This window comes from Bos indicus x Bos taurus, chromosome 6 (assembly GCF_003369695.1).
Source record: "Bos indicus x Bos taurus breed Angus x Brahman F1 hybrid chromosome 6, Bos_hybrid_MaternalHap_v2.0, whole genome shotgun sequence".
NCBI classification, from domain to species: domain Eukaryota; kingdom Metazoa; phylum Chordata; class Mammalia; order Artiodactyla; family Bovidae; genus Bos; species Bos indicus x Bos taurus.
Window position 1 is genome coordinate 68493177 of NC_040081.1, and position 15652 is coordinate 68508828.

At 44.7% G+C, this 15652-nt stretch overlaps 1 protein-coding gene across 2 annotated transcripts in view; it reads right to left on the bottom strand.

Moving 5' to 3' along the window:
* The window catches only part of USP46 (ubiquitin specific peptidase 46), a 76912-nt gene extending 61267 nt beyond the window's left edge, over positions 1 to 15645 (bottom strand). Inside the window, exon 1 of one of the 2 annotated variants that reach the window (XM_027544492.1) lies at positions 15289 to 15645. In XM_027544492.1, coding sequence (XP_027400293.1) covers positions 15289 to 15324 — 36 coding nt within the window. In that variant the 5' untranslated portion in view covers positions 15325 to 15645. Of the gene's footprint in view, positions 1 to 12785; positions 12816 to 15288 lie in introns of those variants that run through there. The other variant, XM_027544494.1, reaches the window with a different exon arrangement.
* Between the last annotated feature and the right edge of the window lie 7 nt (positions 15646 to 15652).

Below are 15652 nucleotides of genomic sequence, written 5' to 3' on the forward strand. Positions count from 1 at the left end.
TCTCTCAGTACTGGGACTATTTGGGAGGGGTAAGTGGGGAGAAATGGTGTGAATTATGTATCAGGGGAAAAACTTGTCATTTTTTTTCTTAGCCAAAGAAAGTGGCAAAGCCTCTGTCATGCCTCTATATAGACATAAATGCAGACTGCAATTCTGTGCCTCTTGGCTCAGAACTGGTGCAGCCAGTTCTCTGGCCCCTCAGCGCTGTCCCCTCTCCCCCAACCCCCACCACCCCTCCTTAGCATTTGGCTTTAACATCACTTCTTCAAAGCTATCTTCTCTGACCCTTCCCTCTCACAGAATCCTGTGTCACTCTTCATGCAACTAATCATAATCTGTAATAATATATTTATTTGGGGCTGATGTCTTTAACATCTGTCTTCCCACTGGACCACAGATTGGCAAATGACAGTCCCTGGGCCAGATGTGGCCCACTGTTTTTGTAAATAAAGTTTTATCGGAACACAGCCATGACCACTCATTTACTTATTGTAGCTATTTTCACAATACAACAGCAGAGTTGAGTAGCTGCGACAGAGACACGTGGCCCACAAAGCCTAAAGTATTTACCATCGAGCCCTTTACCAACAACCCTGCCAAGTCCTACACTGGACCATAAACTCTGAGGACAGGACTGTGTCTGATGGGTCTACCTGGACCCTACAGAACACTTGACATGAAAAGGCACTTACTAAAGTTGCTGACTGAATCAACTTGGTAAAAGGGTAATAAGCAGTATGTGCCGCTTGTGGTTCAGAAAATTTCACACCTCTGTACTCATCAACTCCACTGTCAACCAGCCAAAGCCATTCCACTTATTGTCCCATTCCACTCCGCCAGTAAGGGCAGAGCCAGGACTCAACCCCAGGCCACTTGGCTCCAGAGCCTGAGCTTCTGACCACAAGGCAGGGAAAATGATCTACCCATTCAGACTTTGAGTAATTCCTTAGCTGCAGATGGAGGGTCTGGGCAGAGGGCCATGACTGGTTCTGACTGCATCCTCGTTGGCTGCTGGCCCTCACACATCACCTAACCACCAGTGCGCTGTACCCAGAGGAGTTCAGATGCCATCCGTCCTCCTCAGAGAACAGACACGTCACCTGGTCCCACTGAGCAATACCGACACTCTCCCTCCAGACAAGGCACTCACTCGGACTCACCACCTCCATTTCATAGGTAAGGGAAATGAAGTTAACGGAGGTTCAGTAAATTGCCAAGGTCAAGTGTTAGTATGAGGCAGAGGTCAGCTGCAAACCCACAATCTTATTTACCATCACAATGCCAACTCCCGGTTCAACAGTGCTCCTGCACCTCCCTCCAGACTCCCCCAAGGAAAAAGGCATTCAGGAGAAGGCAGTGATGGGCATTTTCATTCTACACCAGGAGAGCATATCACTTCCATGCCTTTCTGGGGAGGGAGAAACAATGCTGGAAAAAAACCTCAGTGTGACTTCACTTAATGACCATAACACAGAAGCAAAAATGCCTGTAACTGAAGACGACGACCCTGGGATACATAATGACCCCAAGTCGTCATAGGAAGGACAGTAAAGAGCAGCGGGAGACTCCGGCCTGTGAAACAATTCTTCTCGTGGCTAGAGACAGCACAACAAAGTCCTCAGGCAAAGGCAAAATTTCAACTCAAAAGTAGAACAAAGAAAACTGGGACTGGGTCTGTCTTCCAGCAGAATGGGAAAGAGAAACTATTTATCCAGTCCCTGAATTCAGTGAGTTAGAAACAAGAACCTCCTTCTTTTTTTCGCTTTATTATTATTTTAAATTTATTTATTTTTAATTGGAGGATAACTGCTTTACAATGTTGTATTGGTTTCTGCCATACATCAACACGAATCAGCCATAGGTATACATATGTCCCCTCCTTCTTGGACATCCTTCCCATCCTCCACCCTATCCCACCCCTCTAGGTTGTCATAGAGCAAATTCCCACTGGCTGTCTATTTTACATATGGTAATGGGTATGTTTCCATGCTACTCCCTCAGTTCATCCACCCTCTCCTTCCCCAGCTGTGTCCACTAGCCTGTTCTCTGTCTGCATCTCTATCGCTGCCCTGCAATTAGGGTCATCAGTAGTTTTCCTAGATTCCGTATATATGCATTAATATAAGATATATGTTTTTCTCTTTCTGACTTACTTCACTCTGTATAACAGGCTCTAAATTCACCCACCTGACTAAAACCAACTCAAATTCATCCCTTTTTATGGAGTAACATTCCATTGTATATATGTACAACTTATTCATCTGTCGATGGACATCTAGGTCGCTTCCATGTTCTGGCTGTTGTAAATACTGCTGCAATGAACACATGCGTGTTTTAGAATTGTGGAAGAACCTCATTCTAAATCCAAAGTTCTGCAAAGGCACCAAGTTACCTCCTTGACCATCAGGTGGCACAGGAATCCTGGTCAAAGAGGCCAACTCTGCAAATTTAATTAATAGGGTGACCTCAAGTACTTTCCTCACTCTCTCTAGCGCAAGCTCAAGGTCTTTAAAACCCAGTACCCCCACTTGACAGCACAGACTCCTGCCCTTGAATCAGTATTGCCCTCTCAGAGATACTTTAGTCAAGTGCACTGGAAACACCCTGTAATGTACTCATTATGAAACATAAAATACAAAATTCTGTGGACTCCTCCCCCATTCCCAGACAGTGTTGCAATGGGAGAAAGCAGAGGGAACAAGGAGGTCTTCCCAGCAGCATTACTCAAAGTGTTATTAACCCTCTGCCAGGAGCAAAGTTCAGAAACTGAAAACATGTATAATGAACGCACAGAGTAATTTCCTTTCTGTTGAGTTTAGTAACAACAACAAAAACGACAAAAAAAAAAAAACTCTAAAGTTGGTGTTTTATGTATCTTTGGGGTTTTTATTCCATTTTGCAATTAATTTTTTATTGTAGTTTACAAAAATATCAGTCTGTGACAGATTGAAAATAAAAATAAAACTGGTCCTTCCCTACAGACTTGGAAAATAATTGCCAACAGCAAAACAGCTGAGTGAAATTGAGCTTGTTTTCTGAAATGTGTGAATAGCTGCTCAAGCTCACTCTTTATATGAGAGATGCAAACTAAAAATATACTAAGACACCATTTCCCTCCTATTGGCAAAGATCAAAAGGCTTTTGGATAGCACCCTACTTTGGCAAGGCTGGGGCAGCAACAGTCGCACCCATTGATAGTAGAGGGCAATTTGGCAAAACTCATCAAAGTTACAAATACAGATGCACAGCAAGGAAGTCAGCTGACAGATACACCCCCATATACACAAAATGATGTAGGCACAAAGTTGTTCCCTGCAGCCTTGTTTGTAAAAAAGGCATGGAAAACTACCTCCATGCCCATCCGTAGGGGCTGGTTAAGTGAATTCAATACGTTCAGGCAACTGAATACTCTGCAGCCATAAAAAGAGAATGAGGGTGCTCTTCACACAGTGGCACAGACCCCACTCCAAGATACAAAAAGCAAAGGGCAGGTCCAGACTGTTCCGTATATGCTACAAGCACTATTTGTGTTTTTAAAAACTAGGAGAGAAACAAAACATACTTGCTTGTATATGCATAAGAAGACATCACTGAATACAAGAGGAAGAAATGGCAAATACTGATGAATGCCACAGACAAGAATCGGAGGGTGGAAATAACTGCAACACAGTATATCCTTTTGTACAATCTGAAATTTTTTTCTACCAGTAATTCATACTCCCTTTTCAAAAACTTTATTTCAAAACTTTTAAAAAGAAAGAAACTGAGCTTAGCCACTTCATGTTTTTGTTAAGAATGCCTCTGTACACCAGATAACACAAAAGGGTATGTTTGTTGGCTTATCAGATGACTGAAAATCGTTTACTGCATCACGCGTGCTCGTTACTAGGAAAGGGAAAACACAGCATCCTGACTGATGATTATAAAAGCTTTGCCACACACCAGCAGCCCTGTGTCTTCCAACATCTCAGTAGGAAATCACAGCTTCTTCCTCCTTTTGTCCGCTCCATGCACGTCCCCTCCCCGGGCCTGCCTCTGACTGGAAGCCCTAGTGAGTTTACAAGTCTGCTCATCTCTTTCTTTAGCGCTACTCACCAGAAGGAATGGCTCTTAGCATCTTACAGACCCAGAGACCTAACTCACCTGCCCAGCATCACAAAGCTACAAAGTAGCAGGATCAGGACTGGAACTCAGGACCTTGGATCCCAAGTTCAGGGCTCTTTACACTACATCCTGTGGATTCCTTTGCTAGTCGGAAGGAGGGGGCAGTAGAAGAAAACAGCAATAAAATAAAATGGCCAGGTTCTGGGCCAAGCACTACACACAAATGATGCCACTTACGCCCCGCAATGCCCCAGGGAGGGAGGTGCTCTCGTGACCCACATCCTGTGGATGAGAAGCAGAGTCTCTTGAGAGGGTGGAGCATGGAGAGCTCTCACACCTAACCAACCAGATCCCATCCACACACTGACCTGTCTCTGGAGGAAGCTCACCAGCCCACAACCTGCAAACCAGTTTAACAGTGTCACTCCAAGAGCCAGTTACATGAACCACCATAAAGAACTTCTTCTCTGAGCCAATGTCTCCCAAACCACAGACCATGAATGCCCAAAGAAGGAGAAATAATCTTAGGTGGCACGAATATGAACATTTTTTTAACTTTAGCAATTATACTTGATATGTATTTAAAAAGCATATAACTAGCTCATCAAACCCATTACTTCACAGATGTCTTAGCACAAAATGAGACTGAATTAAAAGAAGCTGAACAGATTTAAGGACAACTGCTAAATAAATAAGTTCAGGTGGTTCACAGATATAATGAAAACCATGAAGGAAAACAAACTGACATTCACGAATCATGGGTCTAAGGAAGTGGATCCAACCCACCGTTTTTATCTAGAGGAAGAGAAACTCAGGAATACTCCAGCACACAACACACATGGCTTCTGAATGTCGCCTTATTTGTATTTATTTCATTTCCATCTGCCCTTCACACCACCCAGCCTCGCTCAGATGCCCGAGGCAGGACCCCTGTTACCAAAGCAACTTGAAACCTTCTATCAAGGTTTGACCCTGAATAGTTCTGATTACACGTATAGTAGACCAGTTAATACCAGGTAATTATTTTGAGCGTGCCCTCTCTAAGTATCTGACCTGGCCAGCAAACTGGAGAGCCAACTGGGAGAGACCTGTGACCTCTCTCTAGCCCTTGTCGCCCCAGAAACAGTGAGAAGGAACCCCACTTCCCCAGCACCCGCAGTCAGAACTGCACCATCTGGTGAATGTTGCCTCTGCTCTTGCCCAACCTCTTTGTCCAATCCTATTGTTCCCCACATGCCCACTAAATGTAGACGGCAGGTCAGAGTTAAAGGATCCCACTGGCTCCTGCAATGTCAACAGCTCTGTGCTTTGATCAAACTAAAGAAAATGTTCAATTCACTAAAAGAGAATTATGAAAAGTAATATGTGTGAGGGCATCATGGTTCAAAATGCTTCCATAAGCGAGATAGCCTTTGAGTCTCAAAAAAAAAAAAAAAAAAAAAGCTGTGAGGAGGGTTTTTCATCATGTCTTTTTGTGTTGTAAAGAGATGGGGAAACAGGCTCTGAGATTTATCAAGCAGGATTTCAAACCCAAACTGCTCCACTTTAGAGTTGTATGGGGAAAAAAAAAATTTGTTTTCCTTTTCTTCCTAGGGTCTTAAGTGTGCTCCCCAAACCAAGAGCATCTGGTCACGAGAGAGGGCCCCAGAAAGGCAAAATGTCAGCCCACTCCTGACATACTGGATCAGAATCTGCATTTTAAACAAGCTCCCCAGGTAATTTCTGGGGACAAGACAATCTGAAGAGCACTGCTTTACTGCAAGGCAGTCCTTCCATTCTCCCACGCTGCATCTCTTCATTCATTTATCCAATAGTTATTTTTTGTGCATCTACTACACTGTGCTGAATGCTGGGAAATCCACGGTGAATAACATAAGCACAGGTCCTGCCCTCATGGGTTGCCAGTCTAACATAGTGGTTTTTCAACCTTGGGTGCTCACCATAATCAAAGGTGGCACTTAACAAAAAAAAGGCAAAAAAAAAAACAACAGATGCCCAAACCCCATCCCAGACCCACCTACATCTCTATACAGTCAGAAACTGAGACTGAAACCCTAGATGCTGCTTATCAGAAAAGCTCCAATTCATGCACCTACCTTGGAGAATAAGTTGACAGTATCTAGGAAAGCTGCAGGCAAGCGTATCCTAAGAGCAGCATTTCCATTTCCAGGACTATATCCTGGAGAAATGGAAGCATGTGTGCAAAGAAGACGGGAACAAGAACACTCACTGCAGCAATGCTTCCAGACAGAAATCTGGGAAACCATTCAACTGTCTTTAGATAAGGGAATGAACAAGTAAACCATGGTTAAATAAAGAATACTGTTAAAGAGCCCTCGGGATGCATAAACAAATAGAAAATAGATGTATGTGTGCTCAGTCGTGTCCAACTCTTTGAGACCCCATGGACTCAAAGCCAGGTTCCTCTGTCTGTGGAATTTTCCAGGCAAGAATACTGGAGTAGGTTGCCATTTCCTACCACAGTGGATTTTTCCAACCCAGGGATCAAACCTGCATCTCCTGTGTCTCCTGTATGTGTTGATATATTCTAGAATATAATTGTTGAGGGGAAAAAGATAGTTCCAAAAGGCTACATAATTTTATACATGCCATATATGGATTCATAAATATGAAGCATAAAGACATGCATGGCAAACACACACCATCTTCAGGAAAATGGCTAGTTCTAGGAGGAGGGGAGAGGAAAGAGAAAGTGGTGGTTAGTGGTTTTTTCTAAGGTACTTAGTAGATCTGAAAAAAGATCTTAACCAAATACAATTAAAGTCTGCTAAATCTGAAGGTTAGAATTTGGGTATCTAATATATACTAAATTACATTTTTTCCCCATACATTTTTGGGTGCTAATGTTTTGTGATTTAATTTCTTTAAAATTCTTTCAAATGCTTCACAGGGGATGTAATATATAGTCAGGGTAAGGAATCCCTGTTCTAAGAACATGAAGCAATACAACTCTAGCTGTTTAATATCAGGAAATACATCTATAGAATGGCAATGATCTATAGCTCCTGAAGTTAAATTACTTCCTTAAATAATTTTATATATATTACAAAAAAAACTTTCACGTGGCAGATAGTTTCTACAAGCTATATATTTTTTTTCAGGAGCCAAAGGTAAGTATTACCCAAGGAAAGAAACATTTCTCAAACTGTGATCCTCAGTTCACCAGCGATACAAGGAAGAGGGAGTGAGAAGGAGAGGGAGTATTTATTAAAATGCAGATTCCAGGTTTCCTGCCTTGGACCTACTTAATCAAAAGCTCTGAGGGCAGAAACCCAGAGGCTGAATTTTTAATAAAAGAATGCACCCATGGGTGCAACTGTACACTGAAGAACCACTCAAGTATATTTTTTTAAGTTACTATTACTCAAATTTTTAAAAACATATGTGTCTGGTACGTCACCATAAGGTGACATTGCTTCATACTCTGAAAATTAAGGTGCAGGGGACATTTCCTAAATGCTCGAGATCATAATTCCACAAGTATATGCAAGAGCAGATCCTGATGAAAACTGGTTTCCCGCACAGTGTATCTAACCCTGAAGGACAAAGAAACGTATTTCAGGAAGAACATAACTTCACACTGCTTTTCTAAATAAAACAACTTCAAAAAGCAACTGGGTAAACAGGAAAGCTCCACAGATCCAGCCTTGCTGCTGGCCCCGACACCAGAGCCAGGTTCAATTAAACAGAAATGGTTAGCAGAGTTAAGAGATGCCAAATTTCTCCTCTTAGGACCATCTTCATTCTACTCTATAGTCCTTTTGCTACAAGTTTTCCACATCTTGTTAACATCTCCTTGATCTGAGTATCTTCCATTCCATCCTTATCTTTCTTGACTTTTCCTTCAGCCTCCCCCATGTTCCCCTTCATTTTCTATTTCCCTATGTGCAAACAAAACCAATACCACAGTCTGACTTTCATGCCCTGGAAAACCTCTCTGGAGCCCCTGGGGTTAAAAACAATCCAGTATAGGGAATTCCCTGGAGATCCAGGGGTTAGGACTCGGCACTTCCACAATCAGAAGTCTGGGTTCATACCCTGGTAAAGAAACTAAGATCCCACATATGCAGCCAAAAAAACAAACAAACAAACAAACCCACAGCACAGTGTGTGTGCATGTTGGGGGGAGGGTAAATTAAGAGTTTGGGATTAACATATACCCACTATTGTATATAAAATAGATCACCAATAAGAACCTACTACACACAGCACAGGGAACTATACTCAATATCTTATAATAACCTATAATGGAAAATAGAAAACAATGTATGTATGTATGTGTGTGTGTGTGTGCACGCGTGCCGAGTGCGTGCTCAGTTACTCAGTCCTGTCTGACTCTTTGTAACCCCATGGACTGTAGCCTGCCGGGCTCCTCTGTCTATGGAATTTTCCTGGCAAAAATACTGGAGTGGATTGCCATTTCCTCCTCCAGGAGATCTTTCCCACCCAGAGACTGAACCTGCATCTCCTGCGTCTCATGCACCGGCAGTGGATACTTTACCACTGAGCCATCTGGGAATTCCTAATAATGTGTGTGTGTGTACACACATATGTATAACTGAAACTAACACAACACTGTAAATCAACTATATTTCAATCAGCAATTTTTGAAAATAAAATTAAAAAGAAAGCACAACAAACACATGAAAAGATGTTTGGCCTCATTAGAAAATTAGAAATTGCACATTTTAAATCACAATGATATCATTTCACACCCATCAGACTGGCAAAACTTTAACAATTTTGAGTGTCTGCAAGCACATGAAGCAACTGAAACTCTCAAACCTGCCAGATGAAATGTAAATTGGTACAACTGCTTTGAAGAGAAATCAGGTCATATATTAGAGTCAAGATGCCCACTTCCTCTGACCCACAATTTCCCTTCTAGGTAGGTACACCACAGAGAAAAACTGAACAGACGCAGAGGGAGACAAGTTCCAAACGGTCATGGCACACAGACAAAATTCTAAAACTAACGGAAAAATGAATAAATATAACCCATCTGTGTGATGGAATATTATACAGTAGTTAAAAACAACCTAGATTACATGCTTGCATCAATAAACCTCAAAATCATAACTTAAAAGCAACTTTGAAGTTGTTCAGTATTACAAGAGCATGTTTAAAACGTGAGGAAGCAATACAATATGTAGTGTATGAATACCTACATATCTAGGAAAGGTGTAGAAACACATGATAAACACATGATAAATTCAGAACAGCGGTCACTGTCTGGTAGCAAGGGGATGGGGAAATGCTCACTCATATTTGTAATATTTTATTTCTTCACAGGGTGTAGACACTGAGTGGCCACTCTATTAGTTTGCATATTTTTCTGCATGCCTGAAATTTCAGAGAAGGCAATGGCACCCCACTCCAGTACTCTTGCCTGGAAAATCCCAGGGATGGAGGAGCCTGGTAGGCTGCAGTCCGTGGGGTCGCTAAGAGTCGGGCATGACTGAGCGACTTCCCTTTCACTTTTCACTTTCATGCACTGGAGAAGGAAATGGCAACCCACTCCAGTGTTGTTGCCTGGAGAATCCCAGGGACAGGGGAGCCTGGTGGGCTGCCGTCTCTGGGGTCGCACAGAGTCGGACACGACTGAAGCGACTTAGCAGCAGCAGCAGAAAGACAGTCCCACGTCTGAGCTACCTGAAAGCATTTGAAGGTTCTGAAAGCAGAATCAGAACTTGATGGGGAGAAGGAAAGTTGGACCTGTGAATGGAAAGCTAAAACAACCAATAGCGTTCCTCTCTCCCTCTTCAAACTATCCATGGCAAAAAATCATTCTCAGAATTGTGGCAAAATTCCATATAGAGGACTTGTGACACCCCCAAAATTCTAAGCCACAATCCCAGAACAGAAACATTCCAAACAGCCTTTAGTGCTGACACAGAATTTATCTGCCTGAAGACATTTTTTTCCTGGTTCATTTTTTGGGTGGCCTCTTCTTTGAAAAGATCAGCAAGGCCTTTCAAACCCTTAAATGAGCATTGGGTTTCACCACAAACGAAGGTTTATTATAAGAAACTGCATTAAAATATTTAGGCCAGAAAAGTTAACTAGACTCAAAGTTAACTTCTACAACTCTCCCAGTTGGTTTGCTTTGGGCTGGCTCCGTGGGTAGGCCAGAGATAAAACCACCGAGAGATACCTTTCTGATGATACCAAAGAATTCAATACCATCATAAAACTTCAACTCATTAAAACTAACTAGACAGACTAGGCCCAGTGTAGGGTGAAAAAAGACATGTGAACTTTCTTGTTTAGAGAAATTTAGGGAGTTTTCTCTTAATTGCTTAAGAGAATAAAAACTTTCAGTTGCTACCCAAACACACCAAAATTCCACATTACTGAAAAATAACTAGGTTTTATTGTTTGGGTGAACTGGAACACACAAAGCTGATATCCAGAAGCGGGTATCACAGTCTTCAGTGAAAGTGAAGTCACTCAGTCCTGTCCGACTCTTTTCGACCCCATGGACTATAGCATACCAGGCTCCTCCATCCATGGGATTTTCCAGGCAAGAATACTGGAGTGGGTTGCCATTGCCTTCTCCAGGAGAGCTTCCCGACCCAGGGATTGAACCTGGGTCTCCCGCATTATAGGCAGACGCTTTACCGTCTGAGCCACCAGGGAAGATTTAATTCTAACAAAATACTGGCTTTCAGCTTTGTTTTCCCATATGATTCCAAGAGAAACAGAGAAGAATCTGTAGACCTAATTGTCAGGTCCTGACCCAACACAAACTCCTTCATGTTAGACCTAAGAGGCCAGAAGAACAGAATGTTTTTTTAAACATTAACCCAGCCCACTTCAGGCTGCAATTTCTAAATCTGACGATTATCAGTGTAGATGCTCACAACATGACCTTAACCTCTCCTAGCTGATTCATTAACTCAGAGTCTCCAATTATCTTTGCAATGGGAAGGAGTAACAGAGGAAGAGACACAGTCATCTCTTCTCTCAAATTTTGAGTTTTACATATTTTTAAATAATGTTTAAAAACTGTTTTCAACTTCTAAAAATGCCTGCCTCAAATAAGTAACTGACTTTCCAATATAAAATGATTTCTATAAATGTCCTCCAGCTTTATTACAAATTTCTAGTAATTTTATTTTTCCTTCATATCGAGGTGACTTCTATTTAAAAGAATTGAAATCTGGCACTCACAGTGGTGCCCAATAGCATCCTGGGGTTGTTCAATGGATGCTGAAATGGTAATATCTGGTAAATTCAACACAGTTTCAAACAAAGTAGTTAAATACTCAAGGAAAGAGTCTAAGAACTACTACTCACTAAGGAAGTTTCTGACAACCAAATATACATACACATTAGTTCTACAAGTTGAGAAAGAAACTACAGTCCCAAGAAACACAACAATTTGTTCAATGGCACCATTAGACTCAAGCTTAGCTGGAGAGACACCCAATAGCATAGACCTCAGTTCTAAGCTCTTCTGACTACAATCATAGAAAATAAAAGAATCAAACTTGAATCAAATGCAAATTAAAGAAACATCCTGCTGTGATCATCAGTTTACTGTACTGCTTCTGAGATTTTGCTCAATCTTTATCCGTGTGGATACCACACTGTATTGAGATAGTTTCATCTTTACCAATGTTATGCCCACAAGAAACCACTGAGTTCCTTGGGGACAGCGACTCCCCTCACTCAGTTACACACCTGCACATAATATGTGCCAACACTAACACAGAGATCCTCAACAGATGGCCATTTCCAGGAACAAAATGTGATCTATTTGACACACGGCATTTCTTTCATGGAATATTTTACAGCACTATTCACAAATGAAATTAAGATTTGATGATTTAGGCCAATCTGCATCCATACAAGTCACATTTCTAGAGGGCACATTTGGTTTCTACTAACAAATGCTTCCTCTTTAGAAAGTTCCTCAGGCTTTTCAAACAGAAAATCTACCCCCCAAAAACCTTTCACTTACAGAACTTAAATCCATTAGCCTGGCCAAAATCAGAAGACTATCAACAAGGGACATTTCCTCATGCTTGGTAGCAGCTAATACATTTAAAAAATTACAACATACCAGCCAAACAAGCTTTACTATCTCTGAACCAGACACGCTGTGTAGCTAAGGTGACAAGCCCTCAGCAAGCTGATCAAGAATCACTATGGCAGGAATTCACACGAAGTGAAATTAAAACAAACGGGAACTCACATTAAACTGCCAATGGACAATAAAACCTCGGGGGTAAAAGACAAGTAGAGGGATGGGAGTATTTTCCACGACCCCTATATCTAAAACTGGCACAAGAAGTGTGGGGGAAAGAGAAGGTGTTTATTTCTCAATCACACAAGGATTTGCAACAAGGTTTTTCCTGCTCTGCTGGGTCCTTTCTTGTCTGCTGGATGAAACAAATCCAGACTCAGTACTAGGTCCTGGTTTGCACAAGCCTTACCTAGAAGGATGTATCTTCTATCACTGTTTCTGTGACACACATCAGCCTGTTTAAAATATGCCAGATGACCTGCTTAAAAAAAAAAAAAAAAAAGACGCAACTGTCACTTCTTCTTACTACAACTCCATTTGGGATCAAATGGAGTTGGGACTGGGAAGGATCAGTTAGAGCCCCCCAGAGAGAAAAGAAGTGGTGAGGAGAGACCCACAGAAGACCTACCTGGAAACAATTCATCATTGAGTGAAGAATCTAAAGGGAGGTCCAATGAAACTGTATGTCTGAACAAGTGAAAACACAGCAGTCTCATCACCGAGCCTCCTCTGTGGGAAGCAAGACTGGGAGGGACCAGGGCACCACAGCAGCCTTTTATAAGGGGGCGGGGTTAAGGACTCCCACCCCAGTCTCCCTGTAGGGCTTGGTCTGCATAAACATTTATCTTAGCAGCTGCTTACATCAGGTCCAAAAGACATTGTACTTTAAACAACTGAAGGTGACATAATGAGAAAGATGAATCTGATCATCAACACCTGATACTCAGTAAGTACTTGCTACATGGTAGGCTCAGTAACTCCTTTAATACAACAGTCCCATGAGGTAGGAACCATTATCATCCCCTTCTTGTACATAAGGAAAGTAGGAGAGAGAGCAACTGGTTCCGGGACAAAAAGCTAGTATATGTTCGAACCCTGAACCCAGGAAGCCTGACTTTACAGCCCAAACTCTTCATATCCCCTACTCTAGGCACAGGGTCCATATCAGAATGTACAACTCCCGAGTTGTGAATTGATTCCTCATCTCACTTGGGTGATGATCCTAAGTTCGGTGCCTTTTTAAGGACTTCACATGAGGTGTCAACTCTCCACAGCCCACTCTTCTCATGTCTGCCCTGAAGCTTGCCTCTCTAGCTGAGTTTTGTTGGAAACAGGTTGTGACATTCTGCTCAGGTGCGCCAAGAAGCCCCAGCTGCACTGAGGGCAGAAAAGAAAAAAAAGCTGGGGGCTGGCTTCATCTTGGCACACGCTAGTTCTCAAGTTTCCAGCCTGCTCCAATACAGAGGTGTCACCACACACAAGCAGGGCAGGAACACCACCACGGACGGCTTCACTGCCCTGTAAGCCCAAAGCCACCCCAGGAGGCACGAAAGAGAGTGTTGCTCTGGTTTCACAGTTCCCCTCAGGAGCTGGTCTTAGAAGACAGAGAAACCAAGAAGAAAGGCATCACCTTTTCAGTGCACCAAGCAACATTAATGCCACTCGACAGGAGGGAGCAGGGGGCCTGTCTCCGCGTGGAGAAGGAAGAGAGGAAATGGAAACCCACCAGGAGCCACCCACCACGTTTAACTGGTCCTGCGCCAGTATCTTTGCAGCTGTCACTCCGGGAAGGCCCAGCTTTTGCTCTGCCCACCACAGCAGTAGCCACGTCCAAGAGCACTGAACACTGAAGCCAGCCCCAGTAGGTCTTGATTCCATCCCTGAGTAACACATGGCTCCTTAATGCTCCTTTCCCATGTGTTAATCTTGCAGGGGAATGTGGGACAGAAGATTTTAAAAGCTCGGTGATGGGGGAAGGGCAGCCAGATCACCTTACTCTCAGGCTTCTCAATCAAGCCTCCTCAGATTCCCTTTAGCGGCCTGTGTTATTAGCTTCAGAGAGGTTTCCCCAAACTGGCATTAAAAGACCATGTGTTCCATCCAGCTGGAGGGAGGGGAGACAAAATGGGGGCGGGGTGGGGGGTGGTCTTTGGACAGGCGAGGCAAAGCACACACCCTCTCATCTTGCACAGGAAGGCAGTGCCTCACTCCAGGGGGCAAGCCTTGCTCCCCAAGGCTCTGACAAGTGGAGGTACCAGCAGGAGGCACCCTGGGGACCCAAGGGCTGGAGGTTGTTCCTGCAGAAGGCAAAGCAATGGGAGAAATACAAATTAAAGTGGACACGATGTCATGGGCCCCGTCCTCACCAGAGCCCAGCAGTGTCCTCTTGCTGCGTCCACACCCACCGGTCCACACTTGGGTCTACAGTTAATCAGGCAGGATAACCCTGGAGACCTCCTCCATGCCCTCAGGCGGCCCTTTAAATGTCACTGCCTTATGACCTTGTCCCCCTTTCACAGATGGGGAAACTGAGGCATCCACAACAAATGACCGTTCTTTCCCAAACCAGGTAGAAGTTCACTTCCCTAACCACAATTTTGCACTTTTTTACAGCTCTATCACATTTCAGATTTCTCCAGACACACCGACTGCCTCTGCAAAGTGAATCTTAAATACAGTTTAAAAGAGTGAACTCAAAAATGAGACAAGGGCGGTCAGGGAGTCCGGCAGGGCTTTATCTTCGGCAAGAACATGGTGGGCGTCCCCCGCCACCCCAGCTTCTCCTCCAACCTGGTCCCCCGGGACGTCCGGGTTCGGCCTACCCCCTCCCCCCAAGACGCTTCACCGCAACCCGAGGGCGGAGGCGCAGCGGCGCAGGGACGCGCGGGCGGGCGGGCTCCCGGGTCCCGGGGCCGAGAAGGGGGCGGGGGGCTCCCGGCCCCTCCCCCGGCAGCTCTCCGGGCCGCGACCGGCCCGCCCAGCCCGGGGGCCGGGAACTTCTGGCGGCGCCGCGCTGCCCCCGCCGCCCCCACCCCCACCGGCCGCTCGGCGGGCGTGCAGCTCGGGTTTCCCATTCTTCGTCTCCCCGCGCCTGGGGCTCGACCCTCGAGGCGGCGGCGGCGACCACTCACCATATTACAGATGGAGGCGATGTTTCGGACAGTCATTAGTCTAAAGGTTACAGCGATCCCGCACCGCCATCTTTACAAGGGGAAAACAGGACCGGCCATGGTGGAGCGCTCGCGGGGAGGCCGGGCGCGGCGGCGGCGGCGGCGGGGAGGCGGCCTGGGGTCCGGCTTTCAGTTTGGCTGGGAGAAGGGAGGCCGGGAGGGAGGAGAGGAGGCGGGGAGGGCGGGGAAGGCGGGAGGCGGGCGGGAGAGCGGAGGGGCGGGGAGTGGCGGAGCGAGGGAGCCTGGGCCGCGGCCGGCTGCGCCGGGAGGAGGGGCGGCCCGAGCGCCGCGTGCAGCCCGCACGCCCCGAGCGCTCCGGCCCCGA